The following is a 27,204-nucleotide window of genomic DNA, read 5'->3' as shown; positions in this document are numbered from 1 at the left end:
ATGCTGGATAAGAATGGTAATAGGATAGTTTTTTCCCCAAGTATCTGTAGTCAGCTGCTGTTGGAGACTGAAGCTTAGATCAGTCTTTGATCTTAACTGGTACATCTGTTCATGTGTTGCTTTAGCCACACCATGTCTTAATCCTCGATAGTGCCATAAGCCCAGCATCCAGGCTGTGTTTATTACATGATGAAGACTTTTCTGGAGGATAAAGTAGAGGAAGAGTTTTAATGCTCTTTCTAAAATGGAGAAAACTCATTATAGTACAGATCTCCTCGGTACTAGCAAAGGGAATAGACTAACCCAGTAAATTGGTCGTACTCTCAACTCTGAATCATTTTCAAGTTTGCTGTTGTAACAAGCGTGTGCATGAAATCAAGGAAAATCTTTTTATTAGCATCACTACTCCATTACACTTGAAAGGAGTGGAAAAATATAAGGATGTATTTCTGTATGTATATGTAGAGAAAGATACAGATTTTTTTTTCATGTTAAAACCTAGGTCCATGAATGATAGCCCATGAATGTGCTTTTAAAACTTGCTTGCTTGTAGCAGCATAGAATGGATGAAGCCATGTCCGGTATTCTGTGGAATCAGTGTTTAAAGTTCAAAGCTATTGCAGGGGTTCAGGCAGTGGGCTGCAGCCCAGCGTGGCTCTGTCAGTGCTACGCCTCAAAGCGAGTGCCGACCACATCATGGCAGGACAGGAACATAACTGGTTCTTCAGTGTGGGGGTCGCTGTGGCTGCCCCTCACTCTGGTCTCTAATGCAGCAGCCTGGGGACCACTGCTTTTTTGTGATTAGAACGTGCTGTGGTTTGCATGGGGGTGGGGGTTCTTTCCCATTTAAAGTCACACAGAAAGCTGTCTTCACCATGTGGAGTAATGAGTGCAAGGCAACGTACTGCCTGCTCCTGCCAGAAGACATTACGCATCTAATTTTTTTTCTTTCTTGGCTGAGAGAGAGGCTGGATGAATTAAAGCTCTTTAATCCCCCATCCTCTTGCCACGTATGTTTCTACATGACTGAACTTGGCATGCAGGAATTCTTGAAACTAGCGGAGTCGATCGCACTCATTAGCCATTTAAAATGTTGATCCCCCTCTCCTCCCTTCCAGTGTATAGTTAAGATCTGTGCCGACAGAGCAAGAACCTAATGTAGCTTTCCTAAACATAGAACATCTCCTCTGTTTTGTCCTCTTCTTCCCTATCCCCATATATTATTAAGTCTCCCTATAGCGTCATTAGGGATTTTAATGCCTCTAGTTTCAGAGCTTTTTACAACTATAATTGCATTGTATTTTTTTTTTCCTAGTTAGCTCCTTTCTCTGCTGATGCTGTATTAAAAAAAATTTCTTCTCCTTAAAGTGTGTTTGGTCCCAATGCTACCACCTTACCCCTTAGGCCTTCTTACTAGGTACGTTAAATGCTTGCTTGCCGTCTAGTGACTAATGTACTCTGCCTCTTGTGATAAGACAAATCTCTTCAATATCAGCTGTGCAAGTAGACAGAAACATAAATGCAATAAATGGATCCTGCCGTAAGCTCTGAATCCTCCCAAGCCTTGCACTACCAACTGAGATGCAGGAAAATGAACCAAACTTTGCTATCTGTTGATAAGCTGTTGGGATGTTGTACCAGAGCAGCCCTACCAAAGGCAAACAGGTTGCACAAGTATCTCGCTCGCTGCTTCAGCAGCATGTGTCACTCAGCCTGCTGCTAACCTGCTCTTGAGAAGCTGGAGTACAAACCGGTGCTTTTAGATGGATGCTTTTGATGTGTGTTAGTATATGCTCAGCTTTGCTCTTCAGTCATGAAACTGCTTTGGCAAAATGGGCTAAAAGAAGCTTTAATGAAAGTTTTCTTTGCTTCAGCTCCAAGTAAGTTCTCTTAGTGGTGTTGTGGCATCATCCACTCAATCTTATAATGAAGTAAGCTGCTCGGGGACCTAAACAAGTGGTCTGTGTGGTGAGTGAGGACCTTGCTGACAGGCTGTACCCAGAGGGTGGTGGTAAATAGTTCGTTCTCAAATTGATGAACAGTCACAAGTAGGTCCCCCAGGGATCCATATTGAGCCTGACACTGTTTAATATCTTCATAAGTGACCTGGATGTTGGGATGAAGTTTGCAGATGATACCAAGTTGTGTGGGGAGGTTGACACTCCAGAGGGAAGAGCTACCCTCCAAGAAGACATGGACAGGCTGACAGAGTAGGCTAGCAGGAACCTTATGAAGTTCAGTGGAGATGTGTAAGGTCTTGTGCCTGGGAATAAGTAACCCTGTTTTGCAGCTCAGACTAGGTTCCACCTGGCTGGAGAGCAGCTCTGTGGAGATGGAGCTGGGGTCTTGGTGAACAACAAACTCAACATGAGCGAACGGTTTGCAGCAGCCAAGGCCAAGAAGGTGCTGGGTGCGTCAAGGGTGGCATCAGCAGCACAGATAAAGAGGTCTTTAACCTACTCTGCTCAGTGCTTGTTAGGCGGCACCTGGAGTACAGCATCCAGTTTTGATCCCTACTACACTAAAGAGATGTGGGCAGGCTGGAGAGGGTCCAGAGAAGGGCCATTAAGATGATCAGAGGACTGGAAAACCTTCCATATGAAGTAAGACTAAGAGAACTGGGTTTGTCAGCCTTTAGAGGAGAAGGCTTGGGGGAGATCTTGTTACCATGTACAAGCACATAAAGGATGTCTAACAAGAGGATGGAGACTCCCTTTTTATGAGGAGTCATATGGAAAAGTTAAGGGGTAATGGGTATAAGTAGCTCCTGGCAGGAGATTGCGAATGGATTGCAGAAGAAAATTTTTTCACCATGAGAATAAACATTGGAATAATCTCCATAAAGAAATGGTAGCTTCCTCTACACTGGACATTTACAAGACTCAAGCTTGACAGAGTTCTGGGCCACCTCATTTTTAACTATATATCACCTAAAAAGGTTGGACCGGATAATCCTTGAGGTTCCTTCCAACCTGGCATTCTTTGACCTAGCTATGTTACCGGTGTGGCAAAGATCCTCTTAGGGAGTGGACATGTACCTACAAGGAATGCCACAGGGGAAGAAACAGGGTCAGTCTGAGTGGTGAATGAACACAGAACCCCAAGTATTAGTTTCCTAGGGCACAGACATCCAAGGATAACAGTGATCAAGCCATTGCTTCCATGAAATGGGAGGGCAGTGCGACTCCACTGGAATCCAAGGAGAGTGTCTCATTGGATTCAGAGGGCAGGAGTTTCCCTCAGGCTTAGGCTGAATTAAGAACCAGCAGAGCGTATTCCCTTACAACAAAAGAGTATATACTGTGGTCTACTGAAAAGGATCATTGGTTGTTTGTCAGTTGGGCAAAACGGTTATAAAGTATGAGTGCCTGTACACTCAGCTTATTGAATATGGGAGCTGCAGAATCATAGGATCTTGTATTCCCACTTCTCTTGTCACGTTTGCTTTTCACTCTCCTACTTAAAAATCAATTGAGTGCAGTTTGTAGGTCAATAGGTCATAGGAGGAACCATTCGTGGATTATTCTTCCTTTGACTGAATAAGCAGTTTGATCTTTAAGTGCAGAGTTTATTGCTTTTCCTCACAATGAGTATCAGTGTGCCCTCCAACAAGTCCTTTTGGATTCAAAGTTTACTGAGATGTGGTGAAGCACATGGGAACCTGACCTCTATGTAAAGAGAAATCTTTCCTGCCAGGGAGTAGCTGTGGAAGTATTGCAGATCTGTTACCATTGACAGAGCTCGCTGAAGAATCCTTGAAGCTACTGTCTGTGTGCTGGTCTACTTCCACATTGTTTTCCCTGGTTTTATACTGGAAATGGAAACTGATAAGTTGGGATATCAGTTGTGAGGAAGGTACATGCCAGTGCATGACTTGGTTCTGCAACAGGAGATTTGTGTTCATCTGCATTAGGGCAGATGAGTATATGAGCAGAAAAGCAAAGGCACTAATTGAATGGGGTTTATGTGACAGCATGGATTTGAGATTGGATGTCTCATGTTTTACGTTCATTTTGCTTTAAATGGCTTTTTTTCCCCTATTTATTACAGTCTATGGTGGCCTTTCTCAAGGATCCAGAAGGTGCTCCACTGTGGGAGGAGGATCCTGAAGCCAAAGATGTTGTGCATGTTGACAGTGAAAAGGTAAATTAGCTGGATAGACACTGTGTATGTTTTATAAATATATGGGGTAAAGGAAGTGTGCATGTTTGTGTTAGCTCTTAACGAAGCACCATTTTTTCCTTTCTTTGGAAGGGAAGTTTGAAGCACCCAAACTGTTTTAAGTAACTTAATAGATTTTGTGGATTCTGGAAACTATTGAATAAAGTCTCCTGCTTCCCACCTTCCTCTCCCCTAAATGTGGCTGTGATATTAGTCTGCCAGTTACACAGCAAGTACCAAAACATTGTGGATGATGTGGTGGAAGAAACCCGTTTGTCTCAGCAATAACATCTTGCAAGATGCAGTCGCTGCAGGATGCAAGTAGGAGTTAAAATACTACTTTTACAAGTGCAGGTTGTTGTTCAACCTTGAGTTGCCATTTGTGCCTGAGGTCATCTCAGGAAATCTGGAGTAGGAAGGAAAAGGATCCAGATCTTGAGTAATTTAACTTTGTACAGGTGCTGTCCTCTTGATGTTAGGTGGCAAAGCGTCAAATACAGTCAAACTACCTTAAAAAGCCAGTGCCAGCTACCCATCGTTTTCTCTCTAATATAATCAGCTTGGTCTTCTGTATTAGTTTTCTAGTCTATAATTTTTAAAACTTTAATTGGTTGGACTCTAGCTGGTATTTTGTAAAGGCCCTTTTCAATTCTCTAGCTTTCATTTTTAATATTAGAAACAGTTATTTTGACATTCACTTTCTGTAGGAAGATTAATTTTTAATATTCACCCTATGTACTCTATTACAAGCCTTCCAAGGGTTGCATTCAATTTGAAAACTTCATATGTTTTCTCTGTCATGCTGGTACTGAAAAATCTATTCTCATGGCTTTTCATAGCTCTCACAGAGTTTCATAGTGTGGAAACTGAACTTGATTTGTTTATTATTGAGTCTGACTTTTTGAATTAGAGTATGTTTTTTGGATGAGTCAGGGAAGAACAAGTTTCCAGTCAGAGGTCCTTCTGTGAGAATAAACCAAGCTGTGCAACTTCCACACCTCAACAGTGAAGATACTGTTCTGGGATGTTTAGCAGATATTTGAATCTATACTGAAATTTGCCATGATCTTTCAAGTTAAAATCGAGCAAGAAGAGGAAAAGAGGAAAATCTTGTCTGTTAGAAAAGATGATCTCTCTTCCCTCAGATAAGTAGGGGAACATGGATACATATATTAACTTTTTAAAGTTGTAACACAGATAATAAGAGGTGTCCTTGGTTGTAGGTCTGATTTTATTTTCTATTGTTCTTTCACTAGGAACTGAGAAGGCTTCTGAAGAAGGAAGACAAACCCCTTCTGATGATGTTCTATGCCCCATGTAAGTAACCCAGCATGTCCTGTCACCTCCTTCTCAGTTCTCCACCAAGAAATGACCAAGTCTGAGTAAAAGTCTCATCTGTACTTCACTAATACCATTTTGTACTATCTTTATCATTCAACTCCTTGTGGTGTTCTGACTTTTTGTCCTGTTTTCCTTGAGTTGTTCATTGTTTGTATCCTAATTTTGATTCTTTTCACTTTTGCTGATGACTTTGACTCATTCTTCCATTGCTTTCTGTGATTTCTTTACCCATTGTCCTTTCTAGATTTGTGTTGTAAAAGACAGAAACCCTGTATGTTGAGCGCATAAATGTTAGTACCTCTGTCTGAGAGTGCTTAGCCCTCTGGCCTCTACGGACCTGTAAGTGCAAATGGGTATTGCACACACTTTTGACTTTTGCAGTTTGGGCCATAGCATGAGACAAGCTGGTTCCACATAAGCAAAAGATCTCTGGAGAAGACTGTGGGTTTGAAAACAACAACTGTTCTTCCTAACTCCAGGCAGAGGGAACAGTAGAGTGGTCAGGAGCAAGAATATCTTTTTTACTCCATCCAGGAGGCGCCCTGGGTGTTCCTACCGACATTGGCAGGAGGAGCTTGAATGCAAGTGGGATTTCTTGGGGCACAGGGGGCATGAAGGAAAGAGAAGACCATATTGGTGTCATGCATTTCATTTGTTACCTTGACCTTGTATTGTTAGTATTGCATTTGCTGCTTGTTCCTTAATTTTGCAGATTTACAACTGCTTTTCTATTTTTTTATTTTGTTTGTTTGCTGGTGACTGGTATGTAAGAGCTTTCCAGCTCTTCAAAACAAGATAGTGTGGCACTGGAGTTGTTGCTCGCCTGGTAAATGGGAGCTGCGAGAAAGGAATAAATGTGTGACCTAAGCTAGAAAAGCCTCCCAACACTGCCCTGATAGAGAAATTGACTTTAGGCACCACTAGCAATTTGCTGGCTGAGTCTCTTTAAAAGTGCCCTGTGGCAGCATTACTCGGTTTTTCTCAGTGTATTTTTCCTTGTAATTACTGCTGGAAATGCTATTCTACCTTTTTAGTCCCATCTGACTACTGCCAAGATGGCCAGGATTGCCAAAGACTTAGTTTGATAATAAGTTTGATAAGTTTTAACTAAGAGAATGTTTTTTTTCCCTGTAATTAAATTAGTTGCAGCTCTGTGCCTTCAGACTCTGCAGCAGGATGGTCCTGCGTGGCCTGACATGGTGCGTGGTCTTTGCCAGTCGCTGCTGCTGCCTCAGCCTCAGCAGGAGATGATATGCCTGCTCTGCCTGTAAATTGCGCCTCAGGAAGAGTTCACCTGCAGAGTACTTTCACAGTTTACCTGTATCATGAATAATTGTTTTCCACAACTGAGTCTCTTCCTGAAATGTACCTTATCTAACCCTGCGTTCTTTTTGAACCGTTCCCCCAGAAACTCTCCTCCTTCCAGTTTCTCTTCTTTTGAAGTGGCAAAATACCTGCTAGTCTTTGGGGCTGTAATACTTTTGCTGCTTTCTAAACTGCTGTGAAGGAAGCCTACTTGTAAGTTTTTTTTCTCCCCTCTGATTTTGCAGTTCTTAACTCCCTCATCTTTTATTTAACACACGAGACCTTCTGAGTTGGTTCTTGTCCAATTTTTCTTTTCTTACTCCTGTTATTGAAGACCGAATACATCCCGCAGATGCATTCAAATACTGGCTTTGGGCAGCTGAAGTTACTGGTTACGTACAGGTTCTACCTTTCATAACTGGGAGCAGCAAATCGAGGTTGGGCACTAAAGGAAATCCTGCTTTTCTTGACTTGTAAGGGGTGACTTAGGGAGGTCTTCGGCACAAGAAGACTTCAGAGGCTTTGTCTGGGGAACTATGGGGAAGGCAGGTGCCTTATTTCTTTACTTTGTTGAAGGAAGATGCTTTAAATTCATTGTGGCAGATTCATAGGAAATGGGCTCTTTCATTACATACCAGTGCGGAGGAAGATGAAAGCAACTGCAAACTTAAATGTAGTTTCTTTAATATTTCGACAATGCTTGGTTCGGGTAAAACGACTCAGAGCAAAGTCATACTCTCCTTAGAAGATATTACCTGCCATTTGCAGACCATTCATTGTACTTTTAGACCTATAATATAAAGTCAGACAGTACTAAATATGAAAAATTAGGTACACTTAGAGGCATTCGGATTAATCTGTAGTTAACTCTGTCAAAGAAGTCTCCTACGAGAGAAGGTGAATCCATGAAAAAGGAGCTGTTTATAACATCATTGAAAACAGAGCTTAAAAAAACCCTGGGAAAACTAATGTGTGTTTAAGTCCCCCACTCCCCATTTTGAGACAAAATTCAAGAAAGAAGAAAATTCATTTTTCAGGGTTACCCCTTTATGCATATGTGTACGTGTATGGCTTTGCAGTGTCTTCAACAATATAACCTGGAAATGTGTGGGCAGGAGAGGTTGTACTGAAGTGGGATTGGCAGCAGCAAGTTTGAGGCTACAGCAAAGCTGGGAACAGAAGGACTACAGGGATGATGGCTGGGTGGAGGAGGCTGGTAAGAGCCTGTGCTCCAGAAGGGAGTCCAGGGAGCAGTAAGTTTGAAGAGGAGAACAGAGGCAAATCAATAGCCTGGAGAGTTTGGGGTGTGAGGCTACTGAAGAGAGAAGAAACAGAAGAGTCAGAAGATGGTGTTAACAACTTGTGTCTTTTGATGGCTGTACAGTGGTTTGAATGAAGCGGCAAGACTTCAGTGGGCCTCAAATGAGTGGTCTGTGTCCACCAAAAAAAAAAATCATAATTTTGAGCAGCACTAATTCTACAACAGAGTGATCAAAGGTGGAGAGACTGCAGAAGTGAGCTCTCTTTCCTCTGATTAAAAGATGTTCTTCCCAGGCATGCTGATGTGATCCTAAACCGGTGACTACGAAATCTGTTCTTCTTTTCTGGAAGATATTTTCAGAATTCTTCTCTTTTCACCAGAATAAAAGTGTTGACTACTGTCTCATGGTGGTCCCGAGATTCTCCACAAAAAGCATCTGAAGTGCTTGGCTGCAGCTTGTTTGCTTTCCTACTGTCTGCCTTCCTGCCCCTGCCCATATGCTTGCGTGTATTTTACTTGGCAGAGGTGAAACCTGGTGCTTACAAGGTGGTTTAGTGTTAATCTGTTTAGCACTCTAGAGCATCATCAAACAGCTCTTAGCATGCTCCAGCTACACGTTGGTTGTCTTCCTCACTTGCCATTTGTGTTTTGCTCAGCCTGTAAAGTTACTGTGTCTTGCAAGGGCTGTTGCTTCTTCTGAGTCATGTCTTCTCAATTAACAAAGTACTGTTTAACTTTTGATCTCTGTTTAATGTGATTAGGAAATGTCTTAAACTAATTTCAAAGATTTGTTAGGCTGGGATGAATCTGAAGCACATCCCTCCCTTCCCCCTTAAGGACCAGAAATGCAAAAAGCTTTTTGTTTGAGTTTACAAGTATGACATCTTCCAATAACTTTTGAAATGTGAGTTTCATCCTAAATTTCCCTCTGGGCTCGGCTCAGAGCCTGAGAAATACAAGGTGGTGTTACTCTTTCCAAAACTGGGATGAGAAATGAGTGTGAAAATGAAGAGCATGAAAAACATGCAAAAACAGGTGCATGTAACAAGAAGTAACATCCTTAGAAACTAATAATCTAGTAATTTTTAATTGAAATAGATAAGGAATTTTGTTTTAAAATTTTTTGTATTAAAAAATGTAGTTTTGTATGCTTTGGAACACACATCCTGTAGAACAGTCAGAATTGAATTGTTGGCATATTACTTAAACGATTTCTTTTTTTATCAGGGTGTGGTGTTTGTAAGAGAATGATGCCGTCTTACCAGCAGGCAGCCACAGAACTGAAGGGTAAATATGTAAGTGAGAAGATAAGATTTATACAAAACTTATAAAATCCTTTTAACACTTTTATTTTTTGAGTGCTTAAAACTACAAATACCTATTGAAGTGGGGAATTTTTAAGCAGGTCAAAACAAAATAGAAATTAATGACTGTGTTACAGATCTCTTCAGGATTCTCTCTCTTTGTTTTATTCCTTTTAAAACTTTGAAGAATGAGATGTTAACTTACTTGATGTTTAGATTCAGTGTAGTTCTTGCCATGACTCTGACACTACGTAGCTTTATGTTTAGCTTCTAAATTGTGAGTTTGTACTCCTTTTGAGCTTATGTTGGTAAAGATAGAGGAATGTTTTCCGTAATGGGTTTGATCAGTTTTTTGGCCTGATATTTCATTGAGGGATCAAGAATGGATGCCTTTAGAGTGATAATTAATCCACTTCTTTAGTGGAGGATCACAGCACTGCAAGAGGGAGGTTTCCCTACATGAGCTACTGTCCTCCTAGCCACTAAGCATAAACATTAACAAGATCTTGTAGTTTTACTATAACTCTTGTCAACAAAATTAGTATTCATACCAGATTGAAATGAAAATAAGTTTTGACTTATATATATATAATTCATATATATATATGAATATATAATGTTGTCATGAATATATATGAATATATATATGAATATATATTGTCATATATAATTTGACTTAGTAAAATTTGTCTACAACAGTCACAATAATTTAGTTAATTGTTTGTACTGTTAAGTCATATTGATGTCTCTAAGCAAGCTGAAGGCTTTTCTTAAGTCAAGGCTTAGTGTGTTGTTTATATGATACCAATAATACAAGAATGACAAAGAAACAGCAGTGTTGTTTCACGGCTTTAGCTGGATTTGGTCTGATCCTACCTGTTGGATCATTCACTGCTGAGTTTACAGGTTTCCTTGGGAGATGTGGCATGCAATAAGGAAAAGATGAAGCAGTGCGGATCATCACTAGGGCAACTCTGGCCAGTGCTCCAAATAAGCACCAAGTGCTGTCAGACACCCCCACGTTCTCCTGACTAATTGTTTTCAGAAGCATATTCTCTGAATCCTTGTTTGCTTAGGGCTTAAATCAGTGGGAGTTGTTCAGATTTATTTAGGACACGGTACAGCCCTTGAAGATATCTTCAAGAGTGTTTTCATCTAGCCAGGCAGCACTATGCCATCTCCCCTTGCTTGAGCATCTTTGGGAAGGTACTCCCATCTTGCACAGAGGTTACGTGGCAAAACATGGGCTGGGCAGGAATTCGGAATGTGAAGAATCATGTACAGAGGTAGTGCCAGAGAGAAATCATGCTGCATAGCACTGTTCTCCTGAAATTATCCCTCCCTTGTGCATGTGCAGCTTGTTTTATTAAATTCAGACCAGAGAATTTAAGCTCCAGGTCTACTCTAGTTTTGATTATTTCCTTCCTTGCTTGGACATGGTTTCTGTAGATCTGGGCTAATCCTGCACAGCCGAGTGACAGGGCTACGGCACAGCACTGAGGCTACCACTGTGTGTCATTAATGCAGCTCAGGTCAGAGGTGTTTTTTGCACTGGAGTGTTTTTAGTGCAGGATGAGTTCAGAGGAAAGTCCAGTTATGCCACTGCCACCTGTGTCTTTCACAAAAATCAGTCTGCTCTTCTAAATGTGACCTAATTAGCTTCCCAAGTGGGATATGTATGTGGTTTGGCATTTCTAAAGTTAACTGCACTGTACCCATCGTAAATTATCCGTGGGGTACCTTAGAGCAATTTTGACCTCCAGATCATGCTTTGCTGGAAAGTTTATGGTTGGTTTGGATGAGCTGAAGGTTTGGCCTCTTAATCTGACCTGTCATTAGCTGTCAGGATGTGCCAGGCTCAAAAGTGATTACTGCTATTATATAGCAGGAAAACGAGTACAGTATTGCCTATTTAATAGGTTGTAAAAATGAAAAGGTGAACTGTACCTGTCATTGGTTGCTATGCTCTCTCGGGACTGGTTGTCTCTTGTCCCAGTACCGTTACTGAGAGGAAAGCAGGGTGGCATTTTCAGCGTTACGTTTGTTTTAGATCTTGCAATTCCATTACACCCCATGCAGAGAGAAAAAAAGGGGGCTCCGAATAGGAAGAGGATGGCTTATTTTGTGCTTGGTGTGAAAGATTCCCATAGTTTGAGCAGTGTGGGCTCTGGCAAGAGGCTGTCACCAACGTGCTGTGGCACCAGTGCCTGGAGGAACTAATGGTCCGCAAAGCATGTCAGCATCTCCTTAATGCCTATGGATTTCATGAATGTACTTTACTGAGTAAAGACCAGCTTGAGCATATGCTGAAATGCTTTCCTTCTTAGGTGGTGGTCTTAATTTTTCTAAAAAATTTATAAGCATAAAGTTCCTGTGCTTATTTCGGATATCAAATGAAGGAAGTCAATCTGTTCGGTAAACTTGGCTCTAGGAAGGCTTCATATAGTAGTGGGAGGTGCCAGTTTTGGAGAAATCCCGTCAAGAAAATAGTGAAGCAAGGTAGGGGTCTTCATAGAATGGGAGTGGTCAGAAGCCCAGAAGATGTGGCCAGCTAGGAAAGGTTCAGAGTTGATTTAGGTTATAAGTAGTGTGGTGGAAAGCAGGTAAGTGTTGAAATATGTCCAATGTCACTGCAGAGGTTAAAGGAATAAACTGATCTTCGTTTCTGATGTGGCTATTACAAGAGGTAATAGACTTAAATTGAAGCCAGGGTCATTCAGTCATTTGCTAAAAGCAGATTAGCTAAACATCTGGAAGAAGCAGCTCAGGTATAGATGGAAGATCTCGGCTTTAGGTAGTAGGTGTATTTTGATTGTCTCTGGCAGCCTGGTATTACATAATTCTGTGACTATAGGCTGGCAAAAGTTGTTACTTTTGTCATAAAAATTAATCCCATTTGAATAGGCTTTTTGCTAATTAATATTCAAATGATACATGAGCACCCATATGAATCCAACTTACTGACTTGTATCAATCACCTTAGGCTGGGTGGACACACTAAAATTGTAGCAGAGTATCTGAAATCGCTGGGAATGCCTGTTTAAAACCTAGGAACTCCTCTGAATGCTCACAGCAAATGTGAGATCCGGTAGACTGGTGTTTATGAATTAGTTAATGGACTTCATAAAGTTTCTCGCTTTATGAAACAACCACTGTGTCTTGATCCAATTGCATTTACCTAACCTCGACTGGAGGCATGGAAGATAAGGGAAGGGCGGAATTTGATGTAGATAATCTTAAATGAATTAAGTCAATCTGGTTGTTGGAACTACAAGGAAAATTCAAAGTGGGAGTCTTGGTCAGCCTGTAGAAACCCTATTTTCTGTACTCAGTTAGCTTTCCTTTCCCCCTTTTCAGGATAAGGGAGAGAAAACAAAGTATCTTTTTGTGACTTTCCAGCACCTTCTTAGAAAAGGTTGACCTTCAAATGAGGATTTTCTGCTTTAAAATTTATTTCATGCCGGCTCTGAGCACATTTGGTTGGTCTGAGCAGTTTGCTGCAGTCAGGAACTTGATATTTAATTCTGGTGTGGTATTTCAGCTGGAAGGAGAAAATCCTGATTTTGGAGGGAGAAGGAGGAGGCGTTTGGGTTAAGACCCTACTGCTGAAATGATGTAAGCTGTCAATGCTGTTAAACTAAGTTAATCATGAAGTGGTGTCTCAGCAACTTGCTGGCTGAAGGTTTGACAGCAGAACTACCTCTGTGTGAATCCCAAACACACAGAAACTCAGAATTGGTCCCATAGTCAAATTTTCAGGTCAGAAATGTTTGGACTACAGTTGATCAGGGCACAGATAAGTTGTAGGAGCCCTGAGCGTGAAGCTTGGTGTGAAGGACTCTGGAGGTGGAGGGTGGATTAGGATAAAGGGAAAGAAAGGGAAGGAGAGGCTTTTTGTTTCATATTCTAGTCTAGGAAGTTACTATGCTTCTATGCCTCTCTTTGTATCTGTAGGAGAAAGTTAATTCTTGACTCTCATTATACTCTACCAGTCAGGTAATATTAGTGTTTGTAAAGCTTATAAATGCCATGAGGTATTTCCTGGGCTTATGAAAACAGGGCACTTTTTACTTTCACTTCGGTGTAAAGCTGATTTCCCCTTGCTGTTTGGTAAGCGCGTTTTTGAACTAGGATAACGCGAGGGCTTGAGCAGTTAGAGCTTCTGGATGTTAACTGAGATTGTGAATTTGTTGCTGGAGTGGAAACCAGAGAGATGAGGAACTATTTGTGTCCTACATAAGCTTGTAGCTTAAAATCCAAATACGCAAAGGGAGCGCAAGTAGTGTGATTGAGAGAAATCTCTTTAGGTATGTGGGTGAATAACAAGAAACAGAGACACTTCCAGAGCAAGGAGGAGGTGACAAACTGGTGTGTGCTTTCTGCGTACTAAACTCAAACATTGTTCTGTTCCCCCTTGCACAAAATCAGAACTTCGCTGGCTTTTACAGAGCTCCTCTTGCTTTACAGCAATATGAATGAAGTAACAATCTGCCTGGAGCCTAGTTTTTTTTTTTTTACTTTTCAAAAAAAAGGTTGTAATGTTTCTGCTGTTTTGTAAGAATCTGTACAATTATGCTTTGTCTTTTCAGGTTCTTGCGGGGATGAACGTTTACTCTGCTGAATTTGAAAGGATAAAGGAAGAGTACAATGTCCGAGGATATCCTACAATCTGCTATTTTGAGTCAGTTATGTTTTGCTAGTACTTTAGAAATCATACACTCAACTATAATTGCATGTTTTTATCTCCCAGGGCAAGGACTAAACCCTGTTTTGTTGCTTTAACAGGAAAGGAAAGTTCCTGTTCCACTTTGAGAACTATGGTGCTACCGCGGCAGATATAGCAGAGTGGCTCAAAAAGTAAGGCACTTCATGCACTCCACCTTTTATGTACTTTTCATTATTTACAGAATGTAATGGTTTAGGAACAGCCACCTCTCCCTCATTCCCTCTGCTCAGAAGAGCAAACAAGACTACCCCACTGAGATTGGCTGAACCAATACAGAGCGATTGCCTAATGTTTGTTTTTAGCATGCATGTCTTGCATTTTGCAGTTGCATTTCATCTGTAACAGGAGACTCTGTGGACCAAAATAAATGCAGATATACAGATCTCAGCTTCATTAGAAATACCAACTTAAGTTTCCAGTGATCTTGAGCGTCTGAACTTTAATACCTTGCAAAAGGTCTGACTTTGTTGTTCTAATGAGAATTTGTATAGTGAGTGCACGGTTCTCATTGGTTCTTAAGCCTTTAGCTGGAGTCTGGCAGAGACAAACCGGAGATCAAGGCATCCCAGATTGTTAGTCATTTTTACAAAGTCTGTGTCTCCTGTCATGACATGAAGATGGTGAAAGTATCTTGTTGTACCTAAAGAGAGCTATTTGCAGTCATAAATATTTTGGGGACTGAATGAGCCTAGAGGGCTAGTTGAGAGAGAGAGAGGGAAGCAGTGTGTAGTTGCTCTCCATTCTGGTGATGGAGAAATGCTGTCAGCAGTTAGCCCCGGCTCTTGGGCATTCTGTCATCTTTGTAACCCTCCCTTGTTTGCTGCAGCCACAGAAATAATCCTGAAGAGAAGCTGATAAAAGCAAAGAAACATGTGGAAAGGAAAAGACAGTTGCAAAGTACTGTGATTATGTGGCTTAGCAAAACTGGCTCAAAATCAGTGTGTTTTACTGGACCCTTGGGGCTGCACTGGGTGCACGTGTATGATTGCAGGCAGCCCGGGGTCTACAGCAGTGGTAGGCTAGATGTTACAAGATTTGGAACCCACAAATGAGGTGACAACAGCCTTCCTGTTAGCATCAGGAGCTACAAACACTGCAGGCAAGGACTGCCTGGTGGATGAAAGAGGAATTTAGCCATAGTCTTTAAGCCTCATTTAGTCCATTAAGCCTTCAGATATGAATGATCAAGTTGGCAACTCTGGCAGTGCTGAGGCAGATGATCAGCCCTTGGAGCAAGGATGTGACTTCATCACCTGCACTGTATTATGCACTGTATTATTTTCACTTTTCCAAGGATGTGGTTATCTCTTGGCCACCACATGTGAAACATTAGATCTTTGGGGTGGTTTTTTTTCCCGTCTGCCCACATAATATCCAGATAATCCCTGTAATATGCAGTGGCTTTATATCAGTGCTGTGACAGCAAGTGAACACAGCTACTGGAGGCAAAGCAGAACAGCTGCAAGCTCTTCCCAATGATAATCTCTGCTAACAAGCCACTGCGGGTTTTGGCTGATATTTCGGCAGTCCAGAGCTAAAGACAGCTATTTGTCCTCACTTAGTGTTAGTATTAGTTTCCCAAAAGATAATCTGAGCAGAAGCCTTCTTTCCCGTGTTCTGTATAAGTCAACTTTTAAGGAAACCATGTTGAGAAATTATGCATACTTGAATTTTGCCAGTAATTGATGTTGCAATTAAAATCATATACGGTCTAAATCTGCTACATGCATAATATTGTATTACTCGGAGGAATATGCAATACTAGTAGTCAAACAGTATGGCAAGGGCTTTAGGAAAGCCAGAGTGTGATTAGATAGCTGCAGGGTGCATAGGTTATATTTCAGAATAGTATAATATTAAAATTCAGTCAGGAAGTTGCTCTGACGTGAGATGTTGCTCTGCGGAGCAGGGACATGGCAGTGTTGGAGTGTATATGGCAGCCCATGGCGAGGGAAGCCAACACGTTTTTATACTGTGTATGCATATGCTGTCATTGTAGATTCTTGAAAGAGTATCCAGCAGACATTGAGCTGTATGAAATGACCTATTTTTTTTTGACACTAGGTATACAGTGCAGAAAAGCAACTGTCCACTCTTCCCCCTCCTCCTTCTTCCCTCTCCTCTCTGTTTTTTTCTCTGTAGATGTTACTGGTAAAGTGGTTGTTCTGTGCCACTTTTATGGGAGGGCATGGTATAACTTAATGAAGGTTAGTATTATTTAAATTATTGAACAGATATTTTCCATGTTCTTTACTCAGAAGAAATGCTGCTAGTTTTGAGGGCTGCAACACTTCTACTACTTATTGAAGGTGCTTCTTCCTTACGCTAAAGTATTCTAATGCATCAGTTGTACAGATATTTAACCTCTCTTATCTCCCTAATAGGCACAGGCTACTATCTTATGGAGTCTCAGATATTTTTATGAGATGATAGAGAGAAACCATCATACAGCCTTATTCCAACATGCAGTATTATTAAAGTAAAAGATGCTATCTTGTATATACCATAATTCTTTTCCTTTTTTTCTTTCTTTTTTTTTTTTTTTTTAAAATCACACAATTCACTGCATCAGCCTGGATGGTAGACAAGCTGGACAGCTTCTTGCAGCCTTCAGTAGCTGCTTAGTTTGTCTTGCTGTTTTTAGGGACGCCTCTTGGGCCCGTCCTCAGCAACAGCTACTCAGTTAAAACTAGAACCTGTTCTCTGTTCTTAGTTGAATTAGCTCTTGATAACTCTTCCAGATTTCTGTCATCCTATTTTTGGTCTTCAAGAGTTGGATGTGCCTTGTTTCAGCTTTGAATGACGTTTTAGATTTTGCTTTTTGCTACCTCCAGGCCTCGCAGTGCTTCTTACCAACTCCTGTGTAGGCTTATTAGCATGCACAGCATTTTAAATTGGGCTATTTGAATAAACATCCTGTGCCCTGCTTTACTAATTCCTTTCTGAAACAGATTGTGCCAGGCCCTGCTAAACACTGTGTTTTCCCAGTGCTTTGTAGCCCCTGTGTCCATGTTGGTCATGCTCTGTCTATTCAATCCAACTCCCCTTCCAAATTCATTAAGTGTTATGGGTTTTTCTGGAAAGCTTTCACTCTGCCAGGATACCTGCAAATTATTGCTCCCTCACAGGCTTGGCAACAAGGGAACTGATGATCTGCTAAGCTTTTAGGGACTGAACTCTTATGGATGGGAACCTGCCTCTTTCTCTCTCAGCTGCTTGGCTGAGTGCAGCTCTGATCTTTTCTTTGATGTTTTTCTTCATTCGTTTGTCATGTAAGCAGCAGCACAGGTGTGCATCACAGTTTTGTATGGATTGCTTAATATTCTTGGATCATACCCGTTGCTTACATCAACATAATTTGCTATCTGAATCTGTGTATCTCTACTGCTTTTTTATCAAACTAGGCTTTCAGCCTAGAAATGAGCAAGGCAGGATAAATGAGTTATCATCCATTTGCCATTCCTTGTTCCAGGCAGCTGACACAGTAATACATTTTAATCAGAAATAGTAAATCTGTTTCAGCAGAGATGGGGTCACGTCCAGACTTGTACTTTGCCAAAGAATGTGGGGAATTTTGGGGGGTATTTGGAACTCATTACTACAACTGGCAAGGATAAAATAACTTTTAAGTCTGGCTCCAAATGTTCGTATGTTTGGGTGTCCTTTATGTGAACACTGCTTTAATAAATAAAATGTCAATTAGCATAGTTTAGTTCACGTCTGCCAATTTCTCTTTTTAATGTACATTGGTAAAAGCCTAGAACAATTGTTTAGCAGGATGATGAGTACTGAACTGGTCCAGAGGAGCGTGGGTTCAGTTTCCACATTTGCCACCATGTCTTTGAGCAGTCTCTCTGGCTCTGATCCATCAAAGATGGTTAAACTCATGTGCGGTCATAGTGAAGTTGGTAGAACATGTCACTTATCTCTTAGGTTAAGCATGCGGTTGAGGAGCTTTGCTGAATTAGGCCTACAAACCCACTGCTGAGTGAGGACATAACAATGCTTCCCCAGGTCACAGGGTTGATCAGGGTAAAACTGTACATTCCTGGGGAAACGGTCTGCTTAGTTACCTCATGGTTCCAACACTGCACCTCCTTTGTCTGTCAGACCTAATCATGCTGTCAGTATTCAAGGTGATTGGTTAGATTGGCTGTTTCTACTCGCTACTTTTTTCTTTCATTTGCAACGGCTCCTGTGAACTACGAAGTGTGGCAGCTGTGAGAAGGGGAGCATCCTGCTGGGGAGAGTGAAAATAACAGAGTGCATCTTATTTCTACAATGTATATTAATAACCAGCAGTCTGGTTAACTCCTTGTTCCATCTTCTTCCATTGCTGATCTGTCCTCACGAGCTTTTTGTGGATGATTTTATAACTCATTTTTTTCCCCCAGTTTTATGAGTTTCAATGCTTGTGAGTTCTGGGTGGGTACACTTAGGGAAGCAGTTTAGTAGGGTTAGTGTGTCACAAGCGTAGAGACATCTGTACAAAATTGTTCCTTTCATTCTCAGTTGTTAAAATGACTGCTTAGGACCAGAGAGCTGCTTTTCAGCTGTGTCTGTTTGTCTTGTAGCCCACAGGCACCTCAGCCACAGGCTCCAGAGACTCCATGGGCAGATGAAGAAAATGTAGTTTATCACCTGACGGATGAGGACTTCGATAAGTTTATAAAAGATCATTCATCTGTGCTAGTGATGTTCCATGCGCCATGTGAGTTTGTTTTTTTCTGTTCTGTACCATGAGCCAAACTCTTGCTAACAAAACCAATGATGATTTCCAGTAGAGGTTTCACAGTAGAGGTCCAGGCTTTTCTTTTTGTGATGATTGTTAAATACACAAAGCATGAAACATTTGTGAAGTTACTGACTCCAGGTTTTAGGATGGAGATGTACTGCTGGAAGAGAAACTTCATAGGCTGAGTCAAAACATAGTTGAAGACAGTAGTGATGCTTAAATAGTGTGAGAACTCATCATTTTACAGCTTGACTTCCCATTTTCAGCTTGTCTTCTGTGTTGTTTGCTTTCAAAGCAGAGCTCTGGCTGATTGAGCAGCTCAGCTTGAGAACCATGAGCTCCTGAGTCCTTGTTCGTGGTTGCTGCTGTGTCGTTTTGAGCATTTTCACTCCTCTGCTTTAGTTTGTGTTCTGACAATGTAGGAGGTGATGGTCATTATGTATTGTGCTGAAGTATGCTAAAACCTGATCTAAGATCAGCAAGTCCCCAGGACATTTGAAAACTAATGCAGTGCTGGTAGTGATACTACTTACTGCTTGTCTTGAGAATGCATTGGGCTGATTTATTATTTTTATATCATAATTTGATGTTTTAGCTTGAGCATTGAAATGCAGTGGGTTGCCTTCAGAAAGGTGTTCCAGCCATGTTGTCCTCCTATATAATTTTGGGTATGAGTGTGTTAACCACTTTGTTCATGTAGGATGTAAGTTATTTAAGCGACATAGCTGATTCCACCAATTCCTTCTGTCTGCAATGGAAGGTTCAGGCTCAAATCTGCTATATTGGGTAATACACGAGGAGCTTCTGTATCCTCTTGCTGCTGTGCTGGCAGTTGCGTTTGGGCGAGATGTTCATTTTCATGGGCATGGATTTGAAGGTTAGGGCTCTGGAGGCAGGCTGTGTGCTCACAGCTGAACAACAGAGGGTCTTGGCATGAAGGCTGAAATCCTGCTTCCTTTTAAGCCAGCAGGAGTTAGCTCCAAAATGCCTTTTTTTTTTTTTTAAGATCTGCTCATAAGACTTACCTGAAAAACATACCATAATTAATTTCTTTTGCCCCATGTATTGTCTAGGGCTTTGATCCACTGAAGCAGGTGACCGGCTGCTGTTTTGTCACTGTGTTCACTGGATTATTTGTACTAATGAAAGTGCGACCGGAGATTAACGCCTGATCTGAAAACCTAAACACAAGTAGCAGAACGGATGAAGCCTGGTTTGCTCAGGAGTTACCCTTCGTTACACAAATCCTTCCTTCCCCAGATTTCCATGCACCCCAGTGTGCAAGTGGTGGCATGGGCTGCTGCTCCTCAGGAGCTGTACGCTTGCTGGCTTGGCTGAACAACAGCTGCCAAACAGAAATGCAACTGCTGAGTTTCCCTACTTTCTGTCTGCACACAACGGCTTGCGATTGTCCTCTCTCTCTAGCCCTAGCTTTCTGTATATTTAGAGAGCTTTTACTCTTAATTAAAAGACTTGCTGGTTTTGAGTTTGTAAATCAGCAAAGGAGTCTGATCTTGTATTCAGGATGAGGGAAAAAGGGAAGAAATCCACGGCTGGCCTTGCAAACCTCATTCTTTTAGCAAGTCTGATTAAAAATAGATATACACACACACAACTACAATCTAATTCTCTTGGAAATGCAAGTTAATGATAAATCTGAACAGGGATCTGTTCAGTTTTAAGTGTTTTTTTAATACATTTTAAAACACAAGTATAATTTATCAGTAACAATATTGTGTGGCCCATTTGCAGAGGAGGAGTGCTTCCAGATAGGTGTGTTTTGTACTAAGGGGTGTTCTGTGCTAAGGTGCAGCAGTACTTTGCAAGTGCTGTTTGGAAAGTAAATCGAATGCCTGAATCAGGCTGTTGGAATCTCCTAATAAGATGTTCCAGCTGTTCAGAATTGGGATAAAGAATATTCCCTACGATAACAACTCGATTTTAAATGCAACTTGAATATTTGGGGCACTTTATTTACATTCAGATAGTAGTGCTATGCTTATGCGCAGAATCCAGCTTGTACATATGTAAGAGATCTGTTTGTAAGAATCCTCTCTGGGCATCCTCAGCAGAGAGTGTAAGGTTTGCAAGCTAATTAATGACAGACAACTATCACAAACAGTTATCTCTGTGATTAAAAGATCTTCTCCTGGCACTTCTTAAATGTGCTAATGGAGTCATCTTACGAATATTAGGAGATCAATTTCTCCAGTAAAAGAAGCAGTAAAAACAGAGGACAATTTACTTGTTTTAACCTTGGTAACTTAGGATGAGAAAGTTTCTTCTAAAAATTATATATTAATACAAAAAAAAATTGTTGAAATAGCTGTACAATATAAGGACCAGAACTCAGGTTATACTTCTGTGTAGCCACGAATAAGCAATGGGATTTCAGCACTTTCCTGGAATTAGCAAGTACTTAAAAAACCTGTGTCACCATGCATCATACATGTGACTTGGAGTTTTTCTAGTGTACTGTCAATCTTGTGTTCATGAGAAGTTGTTCTACCAGGGAGAGAATTATTTCAGTGATGCTTTAATTGTGTAGTCAGATGGCCAACACATTAATAGGGTGTAGTATTAAAAGATGTGTGGGGAACTGAAAGGTTTTTTAATCCTTCTTGCCCCCCTGCCCAAGTGCTGAAATTACAGCTGAACCAAATGCATTCTTGGTAAATATCTGTGAGCTGCAGAAGTGGGCACTGTGATGAATGTGGCCAACTGGGTCTCCATGCCTCTGGCTACTAATGATGTTCCTTGAGGACTACACTATCATTATTTACAATCTGCTGCACTTACTAGCCCAATTAAAGGCTTAGAGCATTTTGTGTTATGTGCAGCCTAGCGTAACTGTGTTCAACTAGAGCAGCTATATGTAATTTAAACACATTAGGAAGGTCTGTAACATGCAACTTGCGCCTCTTGCTATGAGGCACACTATACCTTTTTCTGCAATAGTTTAGCACAACCGTAAAGCAGAAGGTGTGCTGCTTTGAGTTGTTTTTGCTGGCTCTGAGAAATGTAAGTGGGCAGGATGAGTTCATCCTGCTTTCGCTTTGCAGGTCGCTGGGGACACAAAGCAGGATTTTTAACCTTCTTTGTAAAGCCCTTAAGAGGATGTTCAGTAAATCCAAATGTTTAGCATAGGTAAACAGCGACCCAAAGAGCCAGGAGGCTGAAGGCGTTCTCCCTCCCCAGCCACCTGCAAAGGGTTTGCAGTGTTGTGCTCCTTATTCAAGCATTTTGCTAAAATTTCATAATTGCTGGTGGTGAGCGTAGTGTTATCCTGGATATATCTGGATTGGCATCTTGCAGACACGTGAAGTTATTTTTCTATGTGTTGATCCGTTATGAACTGATATTTCTTGCACTATGTAAAATAAAAAATAAATGCCCTTTTCCCCAAAAAGGTTTGGAGTTTTTGCTTGGATTGATCATATTTGCCAACTTGAGATAGCACAGTTATGATAGTGAGCCTGTTTCCAAGCCTCTACAGAAGATGCGTCACATCAGCCAAAGCTATTTCTGTAACGTAACATAATAAAGGCACCTATGCAGCTTATGATAGTCTTCTGTTAGCAATGGAAACAAAGACTCCATGTCTGTATCTGATGTTTGGTATCTAAGCCCACAGCTGATCAATTTATTTAGTTGCCTGATATGGCAGCTGGGTTCTGAATGTCTCTAAATTTGGGTTATACTGCCAGTCAAGTGTTGTTAAATGCTTTAGTGGCACAGGGACTTGTTAGGGTTTAAAATGCTCCTGAATCACTTGAGCACAAAAATGCCCTGCTTGTGTTTTCAGTTGTCCCATCAAACTTGCTGAGTCAAATGCAATTTTAGAACTAATTCCGTCCAAAATATTTCTCAAATTAGTGCAGCTTGTAGTCTTTCGGACTTGGTTTTATCGAAGGAATAAAAAGCCCACAAATTTCCCTTTCTACATTTTTCCAAGCGTTTTTTCTCCAAAGCACAGTCTTGCACAAAAAAATCTTAGCCATGTCACTGATAAGTCAAGTGAAATGCTACTGGAGGGCATTTAAAGCCTAGGATTGAAATGAAAGTCAATTCAGAAACGGGTTCTAAAAGTGTCAGCTTTTCATGCACAGGAGTTACTTTTCAGGATGGTTTGTTACCACAAATGAAATTGCCAACATTTTAAAGCGTACCTGTTCCTGCAGCGTCATGTGCAATAGTGTCCTGCGTACTGCAAGCTGTAGCCTCTCTCGGTACATTCAGCGAGCACAGATTTGAGTAGTCTGTATTGCCAATTAGTGGTGGTCATTAGTCACCTCTGATGGTTGCTTGGTATTGCTTTTCTCTCCTCTCATACCTCATCAGACATAACAAAGTCTGTGGTCCCGTACTGATGCCAGAGATAACAGAAGGGGGGAAAGATGCTTTGACCGTACTGTTAGTGTGAATGGACATCTACTTTTTTAAAGGATTAGACTATGAAGATCTATTTGTGGCAACATTTCTTCCTTGTGCATGAGCTTAAATTCATGTTAAACCTGTCTTCTTCCCAGCCCTCTTCATGGGACTTCTTCGGAGGCTTCAGATAAGCTGTAGTTGCAGACCTTCAGGTTAGAAAAAATGTCAGTACTCTTAGTGGGGTATTGGAGCCATCGCGCTTTTCCTCCCATGATAAGGAGGGAATGCAGGGAAAATGCAGCCACCTCTTTTTTTTTTTTTTTTTCCTTACCCTTCTTAATTTGTTCTTGGAAGTGGCTATGGAAATACAGCCCTGCTACACCTTTTCTTGCTCCCTCCTAATGGAAGGGAGGGCAAAAATAAATCTTGAGATGATAAAATGCACTGTAGTTTTCATATATTGTTGAAATGTTTGTGAAATTCCTTTCCTGTCCTCAGATATTTTTCTCTCCCTTCATAAACCAGCCCAATAAATTATGCAGTTGGTGCTTTGCAAAGACAGCTATTCAGCTTTGCATGTTTTTAATTGCACAGGGAGCCGTTTTATCAATTTTAGCTTTGAAAAACAGTTTTTTACACCCTTCCCTCCTTCCTCTCGTGCATTAAACTCCAAGGTTTTAAGCCACGTTGTGGACTCATTATTGAGAATGCTAACCAATTAGCCCAATACAAGTTGAAGGACTTCAGCTTATAACCAGGCAGCGGACTTGGATCTCTCCCTGCCAGAGTAACACCATTGGTTTCAGTGCTCTTGATTTTGTTTCTTCTGCATGTGGTGATATTAGAATGCAGGAATCCATTCTCACTTTATATTTAAAGTAAAGCAAACGCAAAATGTGCGCACAAAATCAAATCTGCTTTTTTTCAAAACCAGGTTTTACAACTATAAATAAATAAGTCTCCCTTTCAGACCCCCACTGGTTCCTTATGAAAGCTCCTTATGAAAGCAAGCTACCATTCCAGCGAGCGCTAATTGGTACGTCGACTGGCAGCCTCAACAGAAAGGCCACGAGTTGAAAAGGCTGAAGAATTAATTTACTGTGCAGCCTGAAAAAATAGCCTTTCCAGCACAGGTCAGCAGCAGCTTAACATTGGCAGCCTGTGATAAATATTTCCATACTAATTCATGATTCAGTCACAGACTTTTTTAAAATGTAAACCAAAGCAGTTGCATGAGTTAACTGGAAGTTTAAGGCTTGTGGGTTACCCAAACAAGCAACACTGAATATGGAATGGATGGAAATACCTTTTAATTTTTATCTGTCCTTGTCATATCTGACACTTGTGGTTTTTAAAATAAAACATTGGCTGCGTTCGGTGGCTGGATAGACAGCTTTTGACGTCTGCCTTCAGATGTACAGCCTCTAGGGTGAAGACAAACAGTAAGTAGCGGAGAAGCTGTCCTTGCTATACCTGTGCTAGGAGCCCCTTTAATTTGTTTGACACTTTCTAGTGGTAGCTCTTCATAAGAAGCTACAGCCTGTCTCTGTTGATGGCATAAGTTTAGTTTGAATGGAAAATACTCATTCGTGACCAAAAGTCTGCCTTTTGACCTCGACCTTGGCATCATCCAAATTGGGTGTTTTGGAGAAAAGCCATGCATCTGGCTGGTGTCTGCAGAAAGGGTTCTCTGGTAGCTTCCCAGGAAGAGCAGCAGCCGAGCAATAATAGCAGATGCTCCAGTGTCCCTCCATTTCTGCACTCTGTGCTGTTGTTTCTGGTTGTATAATGTTGATCAGTCCTTGGCTGAATAAAGATGTGTGTGAGAAGAGCTTATTGTGTGGCAGAAGTTGCAGAGAAGAGCCATGTTTTCCAAATCTGCATTAGCTGTGCAAAATGGCAAGGAGTTAGAAGCTGAAAACTTGGCAGGATGTAGCCCTTGGTCAGGGGTTTGTTTACAATTTCCTGAATGATCATCATAAGCTTTGACAATCCAACCTGACAAATGAACTCTGCTCTTTGAGTTGAACTTTCCATATATGCAGTATTATATTATGCCCATTATTCAGATATGCTGTTGTCAGAGAAGAAAATTAAGTCAAGCATTTCTGTGCTTAATTGACTGCAACCTGCAAAGCTTACTGGAAGTTTGTAGCGTGCAAGGCAGGAGGTGCATTTAGACCTGATATATCTTTGCCTACTTGTCCGTGGCACAGTACACTAGGAGACATGCGTGTGGCAAGGTGCTTGCTGTAGGCTCAGTCCTGTTCCTGCTAGAGCTAGCGGAAAGCTCTGCTTGCTTTTAGAATAGTTGGAGCTTTGAATAAGGCAAATGTTCAGGACTGCTGTGTAGGTCATAGGCAGCACCTGGGTCTGTTGGGTTTCTCGGTGAAAAACTGCAGATGTCAGGATGGGCTGTGGCAGTGCCCTAATTACCCTAAGGTGGAATTGTGCAAGGGCACTTGGATGATGAATGTTGCTGTTTAAGAGTCTGGATGGATAGGTGAAGAGATCTGCCTTGGTTTCAACATCACATTTCCTGACTCATTGCATCCCTTAGGTGCCTAATTTTAATGTAGCCTTAATGCATTTTTAATGGAATATATAATAAAGTGCTTCCCTGGACAAGTGTAATTTGTGCCAACTTTCTGTTCATTGTATGTAAGTACTTCTTGGCTGTACGTTACTGGCAGTCTCCTGGAACAGATATATTCTTCATATAAACCAGTTAGAAACAGGTACATTCTTGGCTCCTGAATCTGCTTCCACTGAAGTGAGCAAGTTTTGCCTGTTGATTTCAGAGGGAAGAAGACTGGGACACTCAGTCTAGGTTCATCTATATTTAAAGGCATGTAAGTCTACATCAGGATGTTGCTTGGTATTATGTGTATTTGAGTATCACCAAAAAATCTCAGAAAGTGTAAACAGTTCAGTGCAATGACCTGCCAGTGCAATGACCTGCCTCATTAAACTAATTACAGCAGTGATTTTCAGTGTAGATTTAATCACACGTGAAAACAGGAATTCTTGGAAATGCAGCAAACCAGGAAAATGAAGAACCTGACATGGATTTTCCCTTTTAATGTCCATCGCACTTATGTTTCTTGAGGGTTTAAAAATAAAAATCAATATGGGTTTTTAGTGGTACTTAATATAAATAGGAATGTGGAGAGTGTAAAAATCCTAATAACTAGCTTTTGCAGTAAAACTTGATAGGATTCCTAATGAAAAGGGCGAAGACAGTAACGACAGAGTCCATTGTCTCTTTTATATCGGTCTTTTCATGCTGGAGCACACAGTTTGTATAAAATTATGTCATTTTGAAGCAGTTTGTGCTCTTTGAGGTGGGTAAACTTCTTAAAAAAAAAAAAAGGATGATAAAAGCAGTAGGCATGGCCTGAGGATGTAATAGTTTAGTTCCTTGCCTTGCTTTGATTTGTACAATTATGACCCAAGTTGCTAAATAATTGTCTTGGTTTCCAGTCTGTGAAGTGGAGATAACATTTCACCTTGCATGGGAATTTTATCTAGTGAGCGCCAGACTGCAAGATGCTCCAGCATTGCAAGCATTTGGGTACGGAAGGCTTATGAACATTGCGAAGACTTGAATAACATGAAGGATGTTGGATTCTGCCTTTAGCAATCCTTGGCTTGTGGCAGGTGATTGGGTTTTTGGCCCCCAGGTTTAGGAAACCAAGTCTGCAACTGGGAGAGTGCACAAATCAAACAGTGCTGTCACAGGTAGAGCTGATGACTTGCGACCTGCTTAGGGCCCTTACTGGGACCTAAAGGGAAGAGCCTTGTTCTGCCTGGCTCAGCTTCATAACAGAAAGAGTAGCAAACCCAGACATTTGGGGCGTTCGTGGCTGCTCTGCCTTTCAGGCTGGAACTCAACTTGCTCTGTGCCACGGTGCTGTTCTGAGGACACTGCACGTACTTCAAATAAATTACTTGATAGCAGTTGTGTGTATCAAAAGCAGTATGCAGGGCAGTAGTA

At 41.2% G+C, this 27,204-nt stretch overlaps 1 protein-coding gene across 1 annotated transcript in view; it reads left to right on the top strand.

The window, feature by feature from the left end:
- Positions 1 to 27,204, top strand: part of PDIA5 (protein disulfide isomerase family A member 5) — a 104,467-nt gene that overhangs the window by 33,393 nt on the left and 43,870 nt on the right. The window contains exons 6-11 of the mRNA XM_054070183.1: positions 4,051 to 4,143; positions 5,418 to 5,478; positions 9,296 to 9,363; positions 13,962 to 14,053; positions 14,158 to 14,229; positions 18,673 to 18,809. Of these exons, the coding sequence (XP_053926158.1) occupies positions 4,051 to 4,143; positions 5,418 to 5,478; positions 9,296 to 9,363; positions 13,962 to 14,053; positions 14,158 to 14,229; positions 18,673 to 18,809 (523 nt within the window). The remainder of the gene's footprint in view (positions 1 to 4,050; positions 4,144 to 5,417; positions 5,479 to 9,295; positions 9,364 to 13,961; positions 14,054 to 14,157; positions 14,230 to 18,672; positions 18,810 to 27,204) is intronic.

Source organism: Cuculus canorus, chromosome 6 (assembly GCF_017976375.1).
Source record: "Cuculus canorus isolate bCucCan1 chromosome 6, bCucCan1.pri, whole genome shotgun sequence".
Taxonomy (NCBI): Eukaryota; Metazoa; Chordata; class Aves; order Cuculiformes; family Cuculidae; genus Cuculus; species Cuculus canorus.
Note: the sequence above shows the minus strand (reverse complement) of the source record. Positions and strands in the feature narration are given on the sequence as shown.